The 24,899-nt window shown below is 34.8% G+C and overlaps 1 protein-coding gene across 2 annotated transcripts in view; it reads right to left on the bottom strand.

Moving 5' to 3' along the window:
- Nucleotides 1-4,368: 4,368 nt before the first annotated feature.
- The window catches only part of SPAST (spastin), a 48,216-nt gene continuing 27,685 nt past the window's right edge, over nucleotides 4,369-24,899 (bottom strand). Inside the window, exons 5-18 of one of the 2 annotated variants that reach the window (XM_053917774.2) lie at nucleotides 23,993-24,180; nucleotides 23,196-23,329; nucleotides 22,824-22,917; nucleotides 20,062-20,136; nucleotides 19,262-19,333; nucleotides 17,417-17,492; nucleotides 17,082-17,173; nucleotides 16,850-16,929; nucleotides 14,464-14,506; nucleotides 13,448-13,527; nucleotides 11,699-11,769; nucleotides 10,374-10,414; nucleotides 6,892-7,026; nucleotides 4,369-6,573 (exon numbers count right to left, since the gene is read on the bottom strand). In XM_053917774.2, the coding sequence (XP_053773749.1) occupies nucleotides 6,904-7,026; nucleotides 10,374-10,414; nucleotides 11,699-11,769; nucleotides 13,448-13,527; nucleotides 14,464-14,506; nucleotides 16,850-16,929; nucleotides 17,082-17,173; nucleotides 17,417-17,492; nucleotides 19,262-19,333; nucleotides 20,062-20,136; nucleotides 22,824-22,917; nucleotides 23,196-23,329; nucleotides 23,993-24,180 (1,169 nt within the window). In that variant the 3' untranslated portion in view covers nucleotides 4,369-6,573; nucleotides 6,892-6,903. Of the gene's footprint in view, nucleotides 7,027-10,373; nucleotides 10,415-11,698; nucleotides 11,770-13,447; nucleotides 13,528-14,463; nucleotides 14,507-16,849; nucleotides 16,930-17,081; nucleotides 17,174-17,416; nucleotides 17,493-19,261; nucleotides 19,334-20,061; nucleotides 20,137-22,823; nucleotides 22,918-23,195; nucleotides 23,330-23,992; nucleotides 24,181-24,899 lie in introns of both variants that reach the window. The other variant, XM_053917775.2, reaches the window with a different exon arrangement.

The following is a 24,899-nucleotide window of genomic DNA, read 5'->3' as shown; positions in this document are numbered from 1 at the left end:
GGGTTACGCTAGGGTGTGACTCCGAGCCTTTGAAGGGGTCTTGAGGGTCGAGGTCGGAAGTCAGTCACCGGTACTCAATCACAGGATGCTTTTAGTTGTCATTCTGTTTAATCCCTTCGGTATGGAACATTTTTACTAAATTTTCATGACCTTGCCACTTTTCGAGGTGGCAAAGAATATTAGAGGTGATACTGCATTTTACTCATTGACCCTATTACGTGAAATTTGTCCCATTAATAACTCATTAGATTAAGGTGGCATCTTCCAGATTTTTCCACTATAAAAACTCCCCCTCTCTAATATTTCGTAGGGATGTACTTTAAAACTATGTAAATACTTCAATCTACATCACACTTCAATTTGTTCTTGTATTTATCTATACATTGTACTTATATAGCCACATTGGCTCATGATTTATTTCATCTGATGCGTTATAATTCATTACTATAATTTACTTTGATGTTCAAGCTTGCCCAGTGGGAGCCATTCCAATGAATGACTCATCCTCACCCATCTTTGAGCACTTTCTGGTTTTCTGGCATAAGATATTCTGCGTTCATTTTGTACAGGAGTGGCCAAAAGTAGGTTTACTGTTCTTTGTATGGAAAATAATACAATAATAAATAAAAATAAAAGAATAAACTATCTGGCTGTGTAGCTTAGTTGGTTGGAGCATGGTTGCCACACGCTAAGGTTGCCAGTTCGATTCCAAGCAGGGCACATGCAAGTCAACCAGTGAATGAAGAGTGGGTCCATGATTTGCGTTTTTTCCTCTCTAAAATTATTCAATTAAAAAAAAAGAATAAACACTTGTTTTGCATACTCACAACTGTAAATCTACTTTTGCCCACCACTGTATGTTCTCTGCCCCAACCCTGGAATTGGCTATTTCACCAAAGAACTCTGGTTCCTTTAGTGAGTTGTAAACTTTTGCATTCCTCTGAAATTCTTATGCTGAAGCGCTACACCCTAATGTGATTATATTCAGACATGAGTTCTTTGGGAGATAATTAGGGTTAGATGAGGTCAAGAAGATGAGACCCTCGTGATGATGGGATTAGTGCCGAGACACCAGGGTACTTTCTGTCTTGCCACCACGTGAGAAGGTGGCTGTTTGCAAGCCAGTGAGAGCTCTCACCAGAAACCAAACAAGCCAGCACTTGTTTCTTGGATTTGGTCACACTTCAGAGCTGTGAAAATAAATTTCTCTTGTTTAAGCCACCCGGTCTATGGTGTTTTTGTTAGGGCAGACTAAGATTTTGACACCAAGATGTGAGGTGCTACTTTAAAAAGCCACCTACAAACATGGCATCTTTAGCAGACCAAGACAATGAAGAATTTGGAAGGCAAGAAATAGGTGTTACAAAAAAGCAAATTAAAAAAAAAAAAAAAAGACAGGTGCTCAGTGTGAACATTGTTTTGGGGGTGTAACTGCTCCCAGGCCTCTCAATGGAGAGAACTAGGTAATATATGTATGTGGACACACACACACACACACACACACGCTCATATACATCTACATTTCCCCTATTGTTATGTACCATAAATCATGAATTCCTACTCTTCAATTCAATTCCAGCCCCACTCCACAGACCCATCCTTACTTACGTTCTCTGACAGTGAGGAAGGGGGCTCCACTGCGGTAAGTATACTGACTTACTTGGTGAGGTGTCCTGCATGTAACCCATCTGCTCTCTTTGCTCACACTTTCCCCCACAGACACTCGGCTTTCTATGCCTGTGTGCTTATTCTTCATCCAGGTCGCCTCTGCTCACCTACTGAATAAGGTCCTCCCCGTCCGTGTCCACTTTTTCCTGTGACCAGTTTTTTAAAAGACTATTTATTTTTAGAGAGAGGGTAAGGGAGAAATTGAAACATCAATGTGTGGTTGCCCTTCACGTACCCACAAATGGGGACCTGGCCTGAAACCCAGGCATGTGCCCTGACTGGGAATCCAACCAGTGACCCTTTGGTTTGCTGGTGAGCACTCAATCCACTGAGCCAGACCAGCCAGGACCCATTTTGAACCACTGTGAAGAAAAGAGTTACAACAGCAGGCCTAAGACTGCTATTCTTTTGAAAGTCCTGCTTTTGAGGTTGGCCCTTGGCTGGCATCTGGTTACTTGCACTTAGGGGAAGTTTCCCACCACTCCCTGATAGAGCTCTTCTCTGTTACCTAACACAGGCCCAACCCTTTCACACACTGTCCTAAGTGGACGCTGGAGGAATTAAGTGCATACTAATTCTACTGGGAGGACCCTAAGAGGCAGGTGCTTGGTTTCTTCGGGACTTTGAGATTACAATATGCATCCTTAATCAGTCTACCGTACCTTAATAGCATATCACTTTGTGTATAATAAACAATTTTCAATATAATTCCATTTACTGTCTGTTCATGTCTCTTTTGCTATTTTGTATTCTTTTACATCTACATATAAATACCACACACTGTACTTTTTTGGTTTTATTTTTTAAATTTCATCTTTATTATATATTTTTTCCATTATCATTTAGTCCCCTTATATGCCCTCCCCCTGTACTTTTTTTTAAAGCCAATAGATATTTAGAGAAATTAAGAAAACCTATCTTTCATATTTACTGACATAGATCATTTCCAAAGTTCTGAATTCCTTCCTAAAGACACAAGTCACATTGAGGATCATTTTCCATCAGCTGATACATTTCTTAAGGTATTCCTATGTCAGATTGCTAACAACATATTCTTAGTTTTCACTATCAGAAACAGCTTTTACTTGCCTTCATATTTTAAAAATATGAAATTTTTAGGTTTTTATGCTTTAAAGATGTCATTCTATCATTTTTCTGATTCCATTATTTCTGATGAAGTTAGCCATCACTCTTATTATTTATTTGAATGTAATGTCATTGTCCCTTCCCTAGCTGCTTTTAATAATTTTTAACTTTTTTGCAGTACGATGCAACCAGATGTGATCTTTGTTGTATTTATTCTGCTTGGGGATCATCGAACTTCTTAAATTTTTAAGCTGGTATCTTTCAACATTAATGAGAAATTTTCAGGAATTACTGTTTAAAATATTTCTTTTGTCCCATTCTCTTCCTTTCCTCTCCTTATGCAGTCAAAATACAGATACATTAGACTGATACTGTTCCACAGGTCTCAAACCTCTGCTGTTTCTTTTCTTTCTATTTGCTTCAGTTTGATAATTGTGTTGGCTGTCCTCCAATACAATACAGACTGCTGTGTCCGGTTTACTGTTAAGCCCATCCAGGGAAATTTGTAATTTCAGACACTATTTTTTCATTTCAGATTCTTTTTCATTGCCAGACTTTTCATTTTTAGTTTGTTTCTTTGCTGAGACTCCAAATCAATTCAACTCGCATCTTTTCCTATAAATTCTTTAACATATTTTAAAGTTGTTTTAAAATAATTTTCTGTTAATTCCAATATATGTATTATCTGCTTCTATATTTTCTATTGATTATGGTTCATATAATTTTTCTTTGTGTTCTTAGTAATTGGAATGTTGTGTTTTTTTCTGGCTCTCTGTTAAATTACTGATGGATAGCCTGGATGCTGTGAAAGCTTGATTTTAAGCTTTGGAATCTGAGTTTCGAACTCTGTATGACCCCAGCCAATGCCACCTCTACTCAGTTCCTCGGACTTCAACTACTGCTCTCTGCTGGGCTCCTCTGAATGTCACACTGCGCGGGTTCAGTCTGAGAGGAATTTGTAGGCAGGTTGGGGGTTTCTCTGTGTGAAGCACTCTACTTTTCAGGACTTCCTTCCTAATTGCCAGCTGTTCTAGAAGCCCCTCATGACTCCTCAGCCGAGCAAGACTGTCACGCTCTGCTCAAATTCTACTTCCAAGCACACAGCACAAACTGGAAATTTTCTTCCAGGGAAAAGCTAGTAAATGTGAATCTCTTTCAGTGTATTAGTTTCTGCAGTTGCTGCCTCTCGAGTCTTCCAATCATTTTTATATTTTATTCAGAGTTTATAATTGCTGTTGGCGAGAGAATTAGTCCAACATAAGCTACTCCTTCATTACCAGACTGCAACCTCTAAAAGCTCAAAATGGTTCAAATAAAAAAAATAAATAAAGGCAAAATAAAGTTTATACTTTATTTCCAGTCCACTAGGATAAACCCCACTTTATGCAACTGAACCTTTTAATTCATTTCTTATGAAGTACAAAAGACCACATTAAAATTGAGACAAGCATTTAAAGGAAAAATCTTTGACTCAGAGTCCAAAACCAAACTGTAAATGATTCATTCTACCAAAAGAATTAAGTTTTTGTACAAAATATAAAGAATTTTACACTATAAACAAAGACTGCTATATATTTACTTAAATTGGAATTCTAGCATCTGCTTTTCCTCCAATTCATACCAAAAACAAAGCATATTTGCAAGTCAGAAATTTGATAACCTCAATGGGCAAATTGTCTTAGAATAAGCTTTTACCTTTAAAATACCTTGAAAGATAGTGTCAATTCTTTTCCTTGGTTAAGAGTCCAGTACATCAATAATTTTAATTCAGTTTACAAAACTCTGCCATATTAACATGAAGAGCATGCTAAAATTTAATGTTTAAATGTTACTTTTAGGAAGTTATATGACACAGAGCTCAATGCAAAATCTAAAAGGTTAAAATCTAAGTCTAATATTAATTTGAAAAACCTCAGCAACTCCTATGTTGAAAAAGACCAAACCAACCCCTTACACCTCCTACTATTATCATTATCCTATTTTCATGGCCCTTCTATGAAAGACACACAACTTAAAATAAAACTTGGTCATAGTAAGTCATAGAAAATAGTTCTCCAGCACTAAGCTCACCTTCAGACCTGATCAGGTAAAATCACTTCTACGCATGGATGGATGTTTGTACACATGACTCAATGTTTATGACAATATGAACTTGACTTTTACATATTTTAATATTTTGAAATCTTTGTTACTTAAAAACTTCCCCAATAAAAATAGTGAGTACATTAACTTATTCCAGATAGAATTATGATAATTTTAAAGATATTTTAAAAGTTGAGCTTGAAGCACATAAACCTTTAATATGACTAATTACTTATCCAAGTATCAATAATATTAATCCTTTTCTAGATGAAAATAGAAAATGAAATTTGAGCTTAATTGAAAATGTTTTAATTTGGGATGTTTCCAATTCTTGTCATCATGTATATTTTGTCATCTTGATTATCAATATTTTATAATTGATGTTTTAATATTTGAGACCTTAAAAACATACTACTTATGACCTAACGTATGCATAGTTCTGGCTTCAAATTTTTTTCTATTTATCTCAACCCTAATTTTTCTTCTCCGGGGAGTTCCAAAGTCATGATTAGAAGAGACATGACTTAAAATATGTCCACAAAACCCATATGATGTTAAGGAGCCATATGTCTGTATTTACATAAATCTTTAACAAGAGCAAGAGTAAAATTAAGAATGTATGTTTTCATTATAAAATTCTCATCTAGTAGGGGCAAGGTTTTAATTTTAATGTGTTCTCTCAAATCCAAAGATATTTCCTAAATGAAAAATCTTTGTTTCTATTATAAAACTATTCTTTCCACCCATGACATTTTACATAAAAGCACCAAAGAAAATTTCTGTAAACAAACTTTTAACCAGTAAACTAAGGGCAAATATCCATTTGCCTTTATTACAATATTTAAAAGGCAATGATATGAGTCTCTACTTGCTACAATGACATTTGTATAATAAAAATTCAGGCATACTTATACAAACAAGAAACAGAATTACTGTACATTGTGGGGGAACAAAAGACAGATTAACAGACTACAACCTTTTAACAAAGTGAGCACAAGAAACCTATAAAATGTATGCAATTTATAAAAATTCAGTAATTTTTAAAGTTTCATTGACGGGATTAATAATTACTAAGAGTAAAAGATGGTAGATCCACTGGTTTATCATTATACTGTAAACAGTAAGAAAGTAATAAGCAATAAATTAGAAATGTCCTAGCTCCCAGTACTTCCTTTTCTTGCACAGGAACCACGTTTACAGCTGTCAGAATCGGCTTTCTTAAATATTAGAATAATTCTAGCAGAAAATAAGTTCCATTAGGAATAATTTAACGGTCTACAAGGGATTCCTGACAAATATATTAGAAAAAAAATACTGCGATCACATGAGGATTGATCTACATGTTATATGACAGAGCGACTCAAAACCTCCAAATTTCTCTCTATTTTACTAGACTTGTTTTGTTGCTATCATACCATTTTCTAAATTGTTGGGTAGAAAGGTACTAGAAAAAGAAAAAGTGAAAAGAACAACTGTTTAATGTCTGTAAATTTATGAAGAAAAAGCCTTCAAAATCCTTTTTCCTATAACTGTCACCCAGAAAAGTTTCTTTTGGCACACAATTTGTAAAAAAGAAAAGGAAAAAAAGAAACTTTACGTTTGGCCTTCGAATCACCCAGAGTAAAGACAATAGTAGGACAGGAAAATAGGAAAATTCACTGTTATAAAAAAAGACATCAGAGGACAACCCACGGCTCTTGTGTCTTCTACCATTTCCTGTCTCTGGAATACTTTCATCTGCAACACAATATACAAATTATTATTTACATTCTGATTACATGGGTAGAGAAGACCAGAATCAGTGTTCATTGTGCTCTAACTTACACTGCCCATTAGGATAACCATGACCATCAAGGCAAGAAGGCCTTAATCAAAACAACCATTTGCATTGTATATTTTATTTAAATTTGTTTTGTGGTTTATATTTTTGGATGCACAAATGATTTTAAGACTCTGAAAAATCCTGTAAACTTAAGCTGAGTTTCTGTAGCTTACAGTTATTCATTGAAGGTGGTGTGTTTCTCTCCTGGTAAGTAAAATGTTCTGCACGCTTACAAAGGTATTTGCTTAAACAGTGGTATCTCCAAAGTCCTTGTTCCAACGTATATACGCTTCTAAGGTTTGAGGGCTCACGCTGCGTTTTATCTTTTTCAAAGATTCAGTGAAGTCAGACAATCGAATATTTCTCATCTAGATTTTAAAAAAGCACATGACAATACAAATGAGGAACACATATACAGTAGTTACCCAATAAAGGATTAAATGATGCTATTAATTTTATAAATATATATAGACGAATTCTTTAGAAAATCACGTCAATCATCTTATTTTACATACACAGGGTGAGGAAAAAGAAGCTTTACAGTCGTGAGTATGGGAAACTGAGTTTATGCTTGTATTATTATTTATTAATCATTGTATTATTTTTGATACAACCAACGATAAACCTACTTTTGCCCCACTCTGTATATTAGGCAAGGTTGCTATGTAAGAAATCTTAATAAAATGCTATAATATACTTTCATTACATGTGTTTAGTTTCTTAGGTATTATTAACATTTTAAATCATAGTATTTTCCCATCATAAAAACAAGACACACTCATTATAGAAAACTTGACAAAATACAGACAAGCAGAAAGAATCACTCACTCGCAGCTCTGCCATTAGATATACAGCCACTCATTATCTCCGACCAAATTTTCCTGTGCATAGGTTCAGAGTTTTGCATTCTCAAGTCTCACTCACTAATACTCTACCTAAAACTCAAGCTTGATTTATTAGAAAGGAAATTATTAATTATTAATTCTAAAACCATTAGATTAAAAATAAACTTTAACTGGATAAAAGTATACAATAGAACCACTAACTGTAACAATGTAACCTGACTATACATAAGGTTATGTATAGTGGGATGGTACCAGTAATAGCATTATTACCTGAAATTTAGTTTGCAATGTTATGGCATAGACACACACACACACACACAAATATTTTATATATTTATTTTTAGAGAGAGGGGAAGGGAGGGAGAAAGAGAGGGAAAGAAACTTCAATGTGAGAAAAAACATTGATTGCCCCATTGGGGACTGAACTCACAACCCAGGCATGTGCCCGGACTGGGAATTGAACTGGCGACCTTTAGCTTTATGGGACAGTGACACTGGTCAGGGCTGGCTTATATATTTTTAAAATAGAGGCCACAATTACATTTTTAGGTGTGGGATTAAAAAATCAACTAGATATGTTACATTGTAATCCTGAAATGTACTCTATCAAACTGAATTAATGATATTTTAAAATATGTGCATTTTCAGGCTCTTGTCATTTGAGTGAGTTAATTTAACACCAGTACTAATAAAAAACAAAGTATGCATTTCTGTACCCAGAGTCTTAATATTATTCTTCCTTATGAACAAGGGTTCCTTTAGAGTTGCTGATTCCATGTCTTGGAATAAGCAAATTCAGGATGTGCCTTGCTCCCAGAAAGCAAAAGTGCTTCTCAAAGTTGTGAAGTAGTGTTGAGAGGGCTCATCTTGATACAAAAACAGATCTCATTGGCCAAGTGTGACCTTTAAACATAAAAAAATTATAACTGATTTACACATGTGGTGGACATCCTCTGATATGTCTCCTAATGATTTCCACCTCTTGTTGTAAGTGTGGACTGGATCTAAGAACAGAATGCAGTAGAAGTGACAGAATGTCACCTGCAGGATTAGGTATAAAGACTATGACTTCCCTCTTCCTGGCACTCTCTCTCTTATCTTCCTGGCTTCTTGCTTTAATGAGATGTATGTAACAAGGAAGTAAAGCCAATAGCCAGAGAGAACTGAGGCTCTCAGCCCAACAGCCCAAGAGGGGAAATGAAGCTGGCAAAGAATCACACCAAGGAGTTTAGAGCCGATCTTTTCCCCAGCTGAGCCATGCAAAGACTGTATCTTGATTCCAGCTTTGTAAGAGACCATCGGCCAATACCTTGATCACACCCCTCTGAGAGACCTGAAGCAAAAGACTCTGCTAAGCTGCACCCTTATTCTGACTGTGAAAATGTGAGATAATGCTGTTTTAAGCTGATAAATTTGGGGGTACATTTTTGTTACACAGCTGTAAACACCTATGACAATAGAATTACCTTGTTTTATAATCTTAAGATAAAAGCTACTAAAAAAAGAACAGACTCAAAATTGCTCTTCAAATAAAACAGGAACTATATTTAGGTTGACTTTGTTCAGTGAAGAAGAAAACTGTTGTTGAAGTTTGGTTGTATGTATATTCTCAGGATAGGTAAAAACATACACAAAGGTTAACGGTGAAATAATGGACCGTTTCCCAAGAATTTCTATTATTCCCTAAGCAGTCACCTACTCCGTTTCATAAATTACATAAGATATTAATGAAAGTGTATCAAAGCATTTGACTCCCTTTATAGGTACAAGCAAATGGGCCTTCCAGAGGATCTTCAGAGAAAATGCCATGGCCAAGGAGCTTGAGACAGAGTGAAGAACACTTACAGATGTGGGGTGAGTGGACTCTGCCTGCTAAGTCAACTGAGGACTTGTACACTACTTCTTACTGAAATTTATTCGTGAGTTGGTGGGTTTTAGCTCATTCCTGCCTTGATTGGTCTACTTCTATGGTCATTCCAAGGAACAGAGGTCTAAAATGTCACACAATGGGCCTTTCTTCAAACTTAATCTAGGGGGCCAGAGTATGAGATAGCAAGTTTAGCTGTCCTGGATCCAAGTCAGCGGGAGTGGTGTGTGGAAAAGAAATAACTCATGCCTGTTGCTTATTTCTTGGGTAGAAAAGTACTATTAAGGCCCTGGCTGGTATGGCTCAGTGGACTGAGTGCCGGCCTGTGAACCAGTATAGGGCACATGCCTGGGTTGCAGGCCAGGGCCCCAGTAGGTAGCATGTGAGAGGCCACACACTGATGTTTTCTCTCCCTCTCCTTCTCCCTTCCTTCCCCTTTCTAAAAATAAAATTAATAAATAAAATTTAAAAAAAATACAATGTTACAAATATAATGCAAGTTGATTTTAAAACTCTGTTCACAGTTATTATTCTGCATTTCCAATTTTATATTTCATAGGCAGGCACTATTTTTTAAAAGAAATTCTTTAGCATTTCATAAGAGGGGTCTACCATATTAAGAAAATATAATAAAATTGCATTACAATGGTAATTGCATTGCTCTTATAAGGAGAAAAACATTGAAAAACAAAATAGAACATCAAAGGCTTAATATTTTATAGGATACTTTCATAATATATGAAATTTATTTCCTATAATTTTGTTTAGTGTTTACACAATATGAATTGTTAGAAAATGATTTAATGTCTGTGTACAACATTTTTGTCCACTATCCACGAACAACATAAGATATTGTAACTGAATAGGTCTCTACATTTTGAAATGAAGCAAAGTAAATTTCTTCTAGTTTCTAGTCAAATAAGCTATAAAATCCAGACAGAACATTTGTCTTATAACAAAGGGGGACCAAAACCAAGAAAAGACAATTGTAAAAATAGTATACCTCACTGGCAGACATATTCTTCACTTGTTCTGGTTTCAGTTCTGTAAAATATAAAATCAGCCACTTAAAATTTTTTGAAGTTTAAAATGCTGAAGAGCAAAACCAAGTACAATGACCTGAGAGTGTGTGTTCAACATAAATCATTAATAAAAGAGACATATATTAAGAGCACATACAATATGTAAAAGCTTAGAATAATATTCCTTCTTAGGAGTAACCTGGATGGCATTCAATTTCTTTTTGATATTGTCCAAAAAATTTCACAAATTCGAGAGTAAACTTAAAAGACTATAACTTTTGCAACAAAAGGCATTAGTTTTTTTTTACTCTACTTTTGTCTGCTTCAGAAAATAGATAAAATATTCTAAAAATAGAAATGATTTATATATTAGCTATTGTTTGAGTCCCTATCTGAACAAGGCTTGCAGCAAGAAAAGTCTGACTAAAATGTTTTACTCAGTGTTTCAAAATACATTCTGAAAGTTACATTTTCTACTCTCCAAAGCAGCCGTTCTAAATCAGCACCCTGATTTAGTGCCAGGTGCACTGTAGATGTATTCTGGAAGGTTCACGTTCCACGTTCTATCGTATCATTATAGCCAGTAATCTTAGTGTGTGCCTGACTCTGCTGGCTGTGGAAAAGTAGCTGAGGACACCTACTGTAAGTGATGCCATAGTGAGTTTAATGTAACTTAATCTGAAAATGATCAGTTGTGGTTTTTCAGAATCAATAAGCAATTCTTCAAAAGTTAACATACTGTAACTGAATAAAAATAAATAAATTTTAAAAAAGTTAACATATAATGATAAAAGTATAAATAGTTATGAGTTCCCTAGACATATTAATTTCAAGTGATATCAGAATACTGAAATGAAACGCGCAAAAAAAGTTAAGAACATTTTCCCTTTAATATTCTTTTTTGCTTGCTTGAAAAAATTTTCTTTCAGTTTTCTGCTGCTTAGCTACTATCAGCAAGTGACACCCGTTGTCTGAACAGGGGTCATGGTCCACTGACCCATGGACTGTCTTTGTGTAGTGTGTGAGCTACAACCAGTTTCACATTCTTGGCTTTTATTTTTGTTGTTGTGGCTGTTTAAAAATATACATGCAATGGAGAATATGTGGCCTGCAAAACCAAAATATTTACTATTAGACCCTTTACAGAAAAATTTGCTGACCCTAAGTCTAGAAACTACTTTGTTTCAAGTTTTCCACTGATACTTCATTGCTTTCCTAGTAATAAAGATCTCTCAATAGGGACTTCTTAAACTTCTAAAGTGGTCTAATGAAGAGTTATAAATGTTTCAAGGTCTTGTATACCTACCTCGAATGGGACCCAGAGCTGCATCTTTTGCCAAAGCTGTTAGATCACTTCCTGAGTATCCATCAGTCATTCTGAGAATGGGTTAAAAGAGCAAATTATTTTCCTCTTTGTAGACTTAAAATCTTCATGTAATAAGAGGATAAAACCTACTTTGTCTTTGTCATTAAGCAGGCTGCTACGTGATCTAAGGGCACAGAAAGGCCCACTTGCTATAAAGAAACAGAACAGTCTACTGCTGGCTCCTTATTTATAATGCCTCACATTCTCATCACTACAACCATTCTTTTAAATTTTTTATAATTCCTCACCTGAAGATATGTTTATTGATTTCAGATAGAGGGGGAGGGAGGGAGGAGAGGGAGGAGGAGGGAAAGAGGTAGGTAGAAGAAGAGGGGGGGCAGAGAGAGAGACAGAGAGAGAGACAAGAGACACACACACAGACATGGACTGGCTGCCTCCCCTATGCACCCCAACCAGGGACCAAACCTGCAACCTAGGTATGTGCCCTGACTGGGAATTGAACCCAAAACCTTTTGGTGTATGGACAGCACTCCAGCACTCCAGACAATTAACCAGACCGGCCAGGGCTGCAACCATTCTTTTAGATTAACACATACATACTGTTATCACCAGGAGGATCTATTAAATTGTAAACATATCCCCTGTAAAGGTAATAACATCTATAAGCCATTGCTGGCCAATTGACACACAGCCAGTTACTTCTCTGTAAGTGAATGGGCCTTTGTCTTGATAAAGAACAATGACTTGACAGAATAAGGGCCAAAGTAGATTATTTTTACTTTTTATCATTATTTTTTGGCTTTTATTTTTTACTTATTTTTAACTTTTTTATTGAATTTATTGGGGTGACATTGGCTAATAAAATTATATAGGTTTCAGGTGTATAATTCTGTAATACATCACAAAGTAGATGTTTAAAAATGTAGGACAGACAGGGTGAAGGAAGGGTCTGCGGTAGAAGATACCGGCAAAAATAGGCACACCTGAACGAGATGCCACAGCAGAGAATCCTAGGCAGCCAAGAGGTTATCAAAGGGAACTAAGAACTAGAGGGGCAAAGGGGAAGAGGAAAATAAAACAGGGAAAGAAAGTATTCACTTATCATGTATTAATATTAGGTTAAATAACTACACAGGTCAGACATTATGAGCAGAAATCTTTATTGGAATGTCATATTGGAATTTCAATATTTCCAAAAAATGAATTTGTTCTTTTTTCATAGTTATCTAGGAACTCAAGAGTGTTTATTTCTGTACTAGTGTATAGCACTGATTAAAAAACTTAAAGATGTAAAAGTTAAAAAATTATGCATAATGCAAAAGAAGTTTGTATGAAAACATGTGTTGGTGTGGGCAGATATGAGATACTTTAAATTTTTAAAATGACTATAATACCACTTAGAAGTTTTAATAAGTTTATAAAAAGAATATAGTACTATCATAGGTATTTAGGTCATGTCTTATGTAGGATCTAGAAATTGAAATTTAGATACTTCATGTGTAAGAATAAGAGATAAGACAGAAAGTAAAGGAAGCAGAGGATGAGACAAATTTTCAGATTACATTTACTCATTTTATACTTGAGGTTACTTTAAACAAATTAGAAAAAGATTTCTTTAAAAAAAATTTATTGAATTTTTTTCATTACCATTTAGTCCCCTTATACCCCCAGAAAAAGATTTCTTAAAAAAAAAGAAAGCTGTACAACAGACTAAATCAAATTACTCACCTAGCAAGTTGTGCTAGTTCTTTTTGGGTCAATGGGCTTCCCTGCTTACATAATAGATTTTTAAGTAAAAGTAGTCGTGTCTGAAAAGAAATGTTAAAGGATTATCATTCCTAAGAATTAGCTTAATAAAATACAAAGAATCAAGTTCAAATCCTAACTCTTTTAGGAGTTGAATGATCTTACACAAATCACTCTACCCTTTGGAGCCTCAATCCTGTCGTTTTAAACTACCATTTTTTGAGAATTCCTGAGGGAAGTAAAGATAATCCAAATAAAGCACTGAGGCCATAGCTACTGTTACTAACAAGGATGTTTAGGGTCTAAACTAGACAACCACAATTTAAAAAAAAAAAAACAGTTTTATACAAGTATGAATTCATATAACATGTATCTCACACACTGTAAGTCTGTAATTCAATGACTTAATAAATGTAGAGTTTTGCAACCATCACCATAATCCAGTTTAGAACATTTCTATCAACCCAGAAAGTTCACTCATGCCTATTTGCAGTTAATCCTCACTCTTACCCTCAGCCTTAGCAAATCGGTCTTTTTTTGTTTTAGAAATTTGCCTTCGTGAACATTTAATATAAATGGAATCATGCATGATGTGTAAGCTTTTACATCTGGCATCTTCCATTTAGTATAATGTGGTTGAGGTTTGTCCTCATTACAGCATATAATAGCTCATTCCTTTTACTGCTAAATAGTATTCCATTAAATGGATATACCTCATTTATTTACCCATTCACCAATTAATGAATATTTAGACTCCTATTATTTATAACGTTGCTATAAAAATTCTTGTACATGCCTTTGTATAGACATATTTTTTCATTTCTCTTAGGTAGATTTTTAGGGATGGAGTTGTTGGGTTATGCTAAGTTTATGTTTATTTTTGTAAGAAGCTGCCAAATTGTTTTCCAAAGTGGTTGTTCCATAGACTGGAAGACTAAATATTGTCAAAGTGGCAGTTCTTGTTTCTGCTTAAAAAAAAATCACCCATAAATACATACCTCCTCATTTGGCAAAGACACATATACCCGTTTGATGAAACGCCTAAAAGAAGGATTCAAGCAATTCAGTGATGTGATTTTTGGATTTAAAGGTAACTCAGTTTAGTAGCAAATGACAAGAAAGAAAGCTTTAAGTATAATGCTCAAGGCATGTGAATGCATTTTAGTCAGCAATGTAAAAAGTTATTTTTAGAGTTACTCTTTTAAAACTCTCTAGTTAATATTTAAAAATCCTTAATTCAATACTGTCAGAATTAATATGTGCATATTTTTAACAGTAACAACACTTTAAAACAAAATATCTGATATAAGAATTTTAATAAAGACATGTTTGCTCTCTTTTTGAAACTAAAAACAACTAAAACCAAGAAGTACAACAGAAACGGAAAAGTACACATCACGAAACTAGGTAACACTTATGGAACTTAAGTGTATGGAGAAGGGCTGCCTAGGGCAGTGCAAATTACACCGATGAAGGAGGATACACACTGCGGATTACAGACACAGATATCAGAGCACAGTGTTTTCCAAAGGAAACAGAGCATATTTTGAGGGGTAACAGAGCCGACCTCCGCACATTTAAACAAGCACGTTTAGACTGGCTCTGTCGATCACATGAACCCTAGTCAGTAACAGGGCAATGTCAAGAGAGGCAAGCTGAACAAACTCCAAGACACTTTGTCTTTGTAAGAAGGCATCAGTCAGTCTGGCAAGGTGACAAACTGTCTTGCAGTGGCCACTAGTTAGTAGTCGAAGAAGTCAAGCCAATGCCTTATTTACACATACATACACTTGTTTAGCAGGTAGGGCTTTACTGCTGAATTAGGGAGACTGCCTGTCAGTCCACAGTATTCATAGGACAAGTCGGAATACTTGCTTGGTATCTTACTTTTTTTTTTCCTAGCTCTTCTACAACATTTTCCCAAAATGAGGTTTTCTAAGAATACTCTTATTTAAATAAAAACAATAAGCAAAACAGGCAAAAGCACAAGACGGATTTTTAAAAAAATAGTGTCAAAATAGGAGAAAAGAATACAATAAATAAAAGGGATAATATGAAGAACATGTACAAGAGAATTCTGCCATAAGGCGAATTAAAATTTTAACCATATATATTTCCGTGAAATACATAATTTAGTGAAAAGAAAGTCTTCTATGAAACATGAGCTCAATGATATATAAGGGCTCAAGAATGACATATTGTACAAAGGCTCAGGAAATAAAACAATGGAAGAAGATGAAAAAAATGGATCACAGAGATCAGGAAAGCAGTGAGAAAGAAAACAAAAACTAACAGAGAAACAAAGGTTACAAAAGTAATAGCAGAAAGGAGATTAGACACCAACCTGGTAAGAAATAAAAACAACAAACAGGAAAACAGACAAAACAAAAGACTTAAAAAGTTTAAAAGGATTAGAAAGGAAATTATAGCTATGGAAGAGAAAAAGGTACATTTTGTGTAAACTGTGTGTAGAAGAAAAAAAAAATAAAGATAACTTTCCCCAAACAAAGGAGGTTCCAAACTATGAATTTATTTATTTTTAAAGATTTTATTTTTAGAGAGAGGGGGAGGGAGGGAGAAAGAGAGATAGAGAAACATCAGTGTGTGGTTGCCTCTTGTGTACCCCCTACTGGGGACCTGGCAGGCAACGCAGGCATGTGCCCTGACTGGGAACTGAACCAGCAAACCTTTAGTTCACAGGCTGGCATTCAATGCACTGAGTCACACCAGCCAGGGCCCAAACTATGAATTTAAACAAACACCAAATCCCAGGAAAGGTAGACACAAATCAATCAACATTGTTTTTCAAATAACTGGATTTCAATATTGAAAACTATATCCAGTAAGAAAAAAAATCAAGTTAATCCATGAATGTGAATAATAGTAGGCTGCCTTCAGACTTTTGCAGGCAACATCCAACCCTAGAAACAATGGGGCAACGTTATAGATTCCTCAGGAAAAGAAAGAGAGGCCAATAATTTTATGCTGGGTCAAACTTTCCTCCCAGTAGGAAAGGGACAAATTTGTTCAAACACATGAGAACAGAGAACATGACACAGTTTCCATGAAACTTGCTTTTATCAGTCTCTCATGAAGCCCAACAAAAGAGAGTAAGAATCGATTTTGGAGTTTTAAGATAATTTAATCCAACCCAGAAGGAATAAGGGATTTGCCTAAAGCCATAAAATGAAAAGTAGTTTTCCTGATATCCTGCTGGCCCCATCCTCAAAAATGTTTATTTGAGGCCAGAGAATGGTTGTTAAGGAGGAAAATAATGAATTTAGTTTTCAAACTGAGACTGAAGGAAGTAAGAAATATGTGAGATGAACATATGACTAAACATATCTGTGAATAATGTGTGTGTTTCTACGTGAATCTTCCTACCTGAGAACAGCCTCATCAAGCTCTTGTGGCCTATTAGTTGCACCCATTACAAGTACTCTGTCATCTCCAGCAGACTGAACCTGTAAGCCAAAAAACTCTTTTCAGTACTGTTAGAGAAAGTAATAACAAAGAAAAATATAATAAAGATATCTGTACTTCTAATTTGGGTTTTAATAGAAAAATATATACATTAAAATGTTACCACGTTAATAATATCACAATATATACTTACACCATCAAATTCTATTAGAAATTCAGTTTTTAGACGTCTGCTAGCATCGTGTTCTCCTTCTCTTCTTTCACACAAAAGGCTATCAACTTCATCTAGAGGAAATACAAGGATAAGACTTGAATTAAAAGCCAAGGTATATGAGTTATCTGAGATTAATCTAGTTCACTACTTAAATTATTAATATAGTAGGTCTTACTCAGTTCATTAGTCTTTAACTTTGTGCTTCTTTAAAACTTTTTCCTTCTGAATACTTGTTCCTATCTTACCTCTTATTTTTGGAGAGGGATATTTCACAAAGGATCAACTTACTCAGGTAGTAAACATGTTCTTCTTACCTATAAAAATTATAGAAGGTTGAAGTTCTCGAGCCACGGCAAAAAGAGCTCTCACCAACTTCTCTCCTTCTCCCACCTACAACAAGGGATAACACATTACTACAGACATAAAATTAACATTATTCCAGCTTTTAAAATTTCATGACTGAGAGTCTGTAACCTTGACATTTAATTTCCCTTCTTTGCAAGATTTGGTTTAAGGAACTGGGAAGAGGATAAGGGAGGTTACTGAAATGTCCCTTATAATTTTAGAAAACTGACCACTTATTTATTATTTAATGCAGTCTGTTAAGCACTATAGAAAATATATATCTCTGTTCTGCTTGACACAGTACTTCTCAACAGTAAGTCTTGAGAATGAAACATCTGTTAGTCAAAGGTAAAACTAGTGGGAAGAGAAAATACAAAGGGAGAGGAAAAGGTGATGTACATATTCCTTAAGCTGTAGGTTGCAAGGTGTATTTATAAAAGCATATAGGTAAGGAAGTGCTCTACTGAACAAAACTTACTCTATTAAGAACACCTTGAAAACTTATTCTCACAATATCAGTGCCAATAAATATCAAAATATTTTTAGGTAGTTCAGGAAGTCTACGAACACCCCTTTAAACATTATACTAAAACCACTCTATACACGGAAGCATGGAATGAAAGGGTCCTGAGGTTAGGGGTAATCTGTAAAAACTCTTCTGTCCTCTAGGTGGCATCTATTCTTTTTATTAAAAATTTCATTAAAAAAAGAAAAAAGAACTGGCCCAAGATTTAGAATCATCAAAACAAATATTCTCAGAGCTGGAGGGACCTGCAAGAGATCTCCTTTATGACATCAATACTTTACAAATGAAGTAAGGCCTGAAGTGATACTTTCTTAAGGCCAGCTCAGGATGGAAAAGCTGGGTTGGAATCCCTGTCTCCGAACTTTGAAGACAGTGTTTTCCATTATACTATGTGTACAGTGTGGATAAACCTACATTAATAACAATTTTATTTATAAAATTTCACAAAGGCAACAAAATGTAACCAGGAAAAGAGGTATTGTTTTAATAGTTTTTTTTAAAAAAGGATTTTATTTATTTATTTTTAGAGAGGGGAAGGGAGGGAAAGAGAGAGGGAAAGAAATAGCACTGTGTAGTTGCCTTTCACACACCCCCTACTGGGGTCCTGGCCCGCAAGCCAGCCATATGCCTCAGACTGGGAATTGAACCCGCAGGCCAGCACTCAATCCACTGAGCTACACTGGCTAGAACTATAGTTACTTTTAATTACTTTACAAAATTGAGAACCCTGCCAATATCTGATCTTGTACTTCTAGCCTCCAAAACTGTAAGACAATAAATTTCTGTTGTTTAAGCCAGCCAATTTAGGGTACTTTGTTACCTAGCCCTAGAAAACTAATGTAGTATTTGACAGCACAATTCTAATTTTTTATCTTACTTGTTTTAAAAAAAGACTGTACTTATTTTAGAGAGAGGGGAGAAAGAGAAACAGCAATGTGAGAGAAACATCGATCAGTTGCATAGGTTGCCTCTTGTACGTGCCCCAACTGGACACGGAATCTGCTACGCAAGCACGTGCCCTGACCAGGAACAGAACCAGCGACCTTTCCCTTTGCGGGACGACGCCCAACCACCTGAGCCACACCAGTCAGGGCCAGCATAATTCTAATTTTAAAAGAACCTAACAAATGTACATGACTTGCTACTATGAAGAGTGAGAGTCTTCATATCTGAATAATAGACATAAAGCTCACAAATATTTCTGTGTAATGTTTTTACCCTTTATACTTAACATAGTAATGTTTATAGACTGTAAGTTAAAACCTAACAATACTGGAAAAATACTCACATATTTTGAAGTTAAACTTGCAGCACTTATATTAAAGAAGGTTGCATTAGATTCTGCAGCCACTGCTTTAGCCTTTAAAAATAACAAAGGCAAATATATTAGTTCAGTATCTGCTTTAAAAAGATAAACACATTTGATCAATTTAAGTATAAGAAAAGAATTTCTAAAAATATAAAGTATAACACAATTCCAAAAAATGGCAATGTTTCCTTCTCAGCAATGAGAAAAAATGTCTATGAAGAGCTGTGCTTTCCAGACTCCCCTTTTTTATAAGGGAGAATGGATAGAGAAAGGTTTAAAAAAAAGAGGATGTTATTCTCTTCTTAGTTAGAGAAAGATAACCAGTTAGAAAAAGACAAACAGCTAACAAAAAAAAGTTACTCTTCCTATTTACTTTTTCCTGCTAGAAGTTAAGCAGGAGAAAGAGGTATCTACATCCTAGCAAAAACTTTTGGCAAAAGTATATTGGGGGAAAAAAGTCTGTTGTATGTCGATTATACTTCAATTAAAAAAAAAAGAAAAAAATCTGTATCATGCTGCTTATTTAAATAAAGTTGTTAAGATAATAAATCAAGGGTTAGGAAGATAATATAGTAAGTAAGTTCTTTTGAGATAAAAATTATATTTTTAATTTGGGGCACTAATAAAAAATTACACTGTTAAATTTACCTTGCCCCAACATATGACTGGACACATATGGTTTTCCATCTATTTTGTAACTGAAAACTAGTTTAAGAACTTTAGTGAAGTACATTGTCAAAAACCAAGTCATAAAGAACAAATCTAAAAAGATTTCTTACCAGCATTGTTTTCCCATTTCCAGGGGGACCAAAAAGTAACAATCCTCTGGCAGGAGCTCTAAGTCCTGTGAACAACTTAAAAATATATATACAACTATGATTCAGAAGAAACTTTTTCCCAGACATTTTAAGAATTATTGGTCATCTAAAAAGTGTCATTTTTCAGTAGCATTCTCCAATACAGAGCTGAGAATACATAATCAATAAACTAGTATAATTATTAAAAACAGAAGAAAACAAGTAATATAAAACTAAATCCTCATTGCTCAAAATGAAAGCAGACAAGTTAAACAAGCCATATTACCGAACACAGGTACACCTCTCTACTTCCTATAGAAATGTCAGTGAAATAATAGTAATGAGTAAAACCAGAAAAATCTTCCAAACAAAAGAACAGGAAAGGAGACAACAAAGGACACAACAGATTTTTGTAGATGGAGAACTGATGAAGTGTGGTAAATTATTTAGCAGAGCTGAGGGAGCTTAAACCTAAGTGCCTGCTTGTGAAGGGATACAAAGAGCAAGCTGATGTGAACAAAAACCCTGGAAAAACTCAGGAAGTGGAGAGGCATCAGGTACCAGAGAAAGCACCAGTAAGGCAGGCATCTCAAAACACAGGAACTGCTTAAAAGTTTGTATGAAGAGCCCTGTCCAGTGTGGAGTGGCTGGTTGGTGTGGCACCCTATAAACTGAAAGGTCTCGGGTTTGATTCCTGGTCTGGGCATATCTCTAACTTGTAGGTTTGGTTGCCACAGGTAGGGCACCTACAAGAGGCAACCTATGAATGTTTCTCTCGCTCTCCTTTTCCCTTCCTCGAAAATCAATAAGCATGTGCTCAGGTGAGAATTTTTAAAAAAACAGTTTATATGAACAACTTAATCTGTATTCCTGCCCCCACACCAAAAGCACTTAGATAAGCACTCCCCTTCCATAACCGAAGGAGGCATAAGTTTTATTCTAGGGAAATTAAACCAGAGTCTCCAGACTCAGGGACATAGGATGTGGCAAGGGACAAAGGTGAAGCACCAGAATTATTAACACTTTAATTAGTAGTGAAGGTGTATGAACTTTTTAAGTGCAACCATTTGAAGTGGGTGATACAACTTAAAAAAAAAAGATTTATTTGTTTTCAGAGAGAGGGAAAGGGAGGGAGAAAAAGAGGGAGAGACATCTATGTGAGAGAGATACATTGATCGGTTGCCTCTCGCACGTGCCCAACTGGGGACCTGGACTGCAACCCAGGCATGTACCTGGACTGGGAATAGAGCTGGTGACCCTTTGGTTCACAGGCTTGCACTCAATCCACTGAGCCATACCAGCCAGGGCCAAATGAGTCCAAAATTTTTAATTGGGTTATTTGTTTTCTTACTGTTGAGTTTTAAAAGCTCTTTGCATATTTTGGATTCCAGTCTTTTGTCACATAATGTGTTTGGCAAAGATTCTCTCCCAAGTCTGTGACTTGTCTTTTCATTCTCTTAACAATGTCTTTCTGAGAAATTTTCAATTTTAATAAAGTTCAACTTAACAATTTTTCTTTCAAGAATCATGCTTCTGGTGTTGTATCTGATAAGTAATCCTCAAACCAAAGATCACCTATATTTTCTCCTATGTTATCTCCTTGGATTATTACAGTTTAGTTTGCCTCTTACATTTAGGCCTGTCACCAATTAATTTTTGTGCAAAGTGTAAAGTGTGTGTCTGGATTCATTGTTTCACATGTGTATCTCTACCTGTTCCAGAACCATTTGTCGAAAAGGCTATCTCTTCTCCATTGAATTGCCTTTGCTCCTCTGTCAAAAATAACTTGACAATATTTGTGTGGGCCTATTTCTGCATCCTCTATTCTGTTCTATTGATCTATTTGTCTGTTCTTTTGTCAATGACATGCTGTGTTGAATACTGTACCTCTTTTCGTTTTTAATATTTTTCCAGCTTTATTGAGATACAGTCTACATAACATTACGTAAGTTTAAGGTATACAATGTGATGATTTGATATATACATATATTGCAAAATGTTTATCACAGTAAAGTTAAGTAATACATCCTTTATCTCACATAATTACCATTTTGTTGTTGTTATGGTGAGAAAATTAAACCTCTATTCTTATAGCAACTTCCAAATATGCAATACAGTATGTTGGCTACAATCGCCATGCTGAAATTTAGATCCCTAGAACTTACTCATCTTACAACCGAAAGCTTATACCCTTCACAAACATCTCATTTCACCCACTTCTAAGCCCTTAGCTACCACCATTGTAACCTGAATTCAATGCTTGTAATTTTTTTTTAATTATTTATTTTATAGAGATGGGGAGGGATGGAGAAAGAGGGAGAGAATTGATTTGTTGCCTCTTGTACGTGCCCCGCCCAGGGACTGAACCTGCAATCTAGGCATGTGTCCTTACCAGGAGTCGAACCAGTGACCTTGTACTTTGTGGAATGACACCTAAGCAACTAAGCCACATGGGTCAGGATTCTGTCTTTTAATTTTAAGTCCTTCTTACCCTGTTACCTATTTTCCCTACACATGTTAAAAATGGGTTGGGAATTAGGAATCCATATAATCATTCTTGTCTCTTATAATTACTACTCAACTGCAAATGCTATTTTTTTTTCTTTAAAAAAACATTAAATCTACTGTTAACATGAATTAGTCATTCTAGCGTAGCTGAAACATCTCTTTACTGCTTCTACAGTCTCAGTAATAGATGATGATACAGTTCAGAGAATATGAAAATGAGAATATACAGTTCTTACCTCAGGCCTTAGAGAAGGAAGGATGACAATTTCTTGCAGTGCTTGTTTCGCTAACTCTTGACCAGCAATATCATCAAATTTAACAGCCGTTCCACTAAGAAACAGAATTTCAGTTATCTCCACAATAGAAATATGCTTCAGTTATTATCAATGAAGCCTAAGCTCTTTGAAACATGGGCCTTTTTATGTTAACTTGAAACTATGGTTAAATCAGAAAGCAATTATTTTCTACATTTATAGAAGTTAAAAACCATCAAAAAATTAAATATGTAAATTAGAGAAGGTATTTATTATTATACTCACTATATATCTTATAAATAAAATTTAAACTTAAAAACTGTAAAATAAACCACTTTAGATGGCAAAACTTACTTGTCCACAATTTCATTCATTATAAGGTTCGCGAGGTTGCTGTCCACATTCCTAAAATTCTTCAGGTCTTTCTTTTTACGAGTAGCAGTTGTAGGGGTAGAAGGTTTATTTGTTCTATTTGTTTTTGGTGTACTCTTAAAGGACACAAAATTTTAATGTGAAAATATAACCTAACATTTACACTTTTCACAAGCTAATGAACTTTAAAGTGCTTAGAATTAAAGGTTTAAAAATAAAAAAAATATATAAAAATACAAAAGAAAATGTATATTACTCCAAGGTAAAATGGTATGCACTACAGAATGACATTTGGCATGAAGTGGTTTCACAGAGGATTTATCCAGAGAGATTCAGTCATATAAAATAAAAAGGCTTTAAGATAATGAAGTCATTTTGACCCTTGTTAGAATTGTAACAAAACTCTAAGTATGTTTTATAATGTTACAAAACATTTAATAGTTTTAAGTAATCAAAAGAATAACAATTTTATTTTATTTTATTTTACTTTTTAAAAGAATAACAATTTTAAATGAACTATACAGCATTATATAAAACTGAATAAGCAAACTTACTGTAAAGCCTAACTAGGTCCAAAAAGGAGGTAAAATAAAATTTGCTTTTTCATAGTAAGCAAATTCCCTTATAGATTTTTTAGAAAAGAAAAATTACATTCAACTTTGTGGGAACTTATCAATTCTTTAAGGTATTATACAGTACTTGTAATAAACTGAGGCCAGCACATCACGTTCAACCTTCTATTTGCAGAAGCCCAGCGATTCGATTCTGTCTCCACATACCTTGTAGGCGGCAGTTGCAGGACCAGGTCCTTGTCTCACTCCCGAAACCATGGACAAACCACTGCAACTAGGTGCTCTGTGGTGGCCTGAAAGACCTGTGGATCCAGCTTTCAAAACTGTTTTTGAACGAGGCAGTGAGTTACTCGTGTGTGTTAAGGGATCTTTTCTTTTTGGAACTGCTCCACTTTCTATGAAGAAAATAGTAATATCATCATGTTTAGAAAACTATGGTTAAATATGATAAAAGTAATAAAGACCAGTATAAATTTATAAAACGAAGCTAATTTTTTTAAGCAGCAGTATTTCAAAACAAGAATTCAATCAGAAAATGTATTAGGATGTTCATAAAGGTACTCACTAGGTGGATGAAATTATGATTATTGTTTTTTTTCCTTTTCCTGATGTAGATTTTAATTTTCTTATAAAGAATATGTATTTGTAATAAGAGAAACTTTATTTGTGGGACAGGAGGAAGATATAAAAGAGTTACCATGGAAATAAAATTGCCAAACATCTAAGAAAGAAAATGGGCATTAGGGACAGGTTGTACAGAGGAGAAAGAACAGCATATTACCCTGAAATTCCACAGTGTATGCCTCCCAAAAGAAGTATTTTTAAATTATCAATTTTTAATGTACAGGGAATAAAGATGTGGTTTTTAATAAGCCAAGTATTTTATGTGCTGTATTTTATAAATGTAAATAAATATGTATAGAATACCTTCAATTAAGTCTAAAGGATTACCTAACTTACCTACAACTTTTTTTGCTTATTGACTTCATTTATTTTTTAAGTATATTTTACTGATTATGTAATTACAGTGGTCCCATTTCCTTCTCCCTTTTATTCCCCTCTACTCCCCTTAGTTCATGTCCATGGGTCATACACCTAAGTTCTTTGGCTTCTC

The sequence above is a fragment of the Desmodus rotundus genome, unplaced genomic scaffold, assembly GCF_022682495.2.
Source record: "Desmodus rotundus isolate HL8 unplaced genomic scaffold, HLdesRot8A.1 manual_scaffold_246, whole genome shotgun sequence".
NCBI classification, from domain to species: Eukaryota; Metazoa; Chordata; class Mammalia; order Chiroptera; family Phyllostomidae; genus Desmodus; species Desmodus rotundus.
The sequence above is the reverse complement of the archived record's forward strand: the minus strand, read 5'-3'. Positions and strand labels throughout refer to the sequence as shown.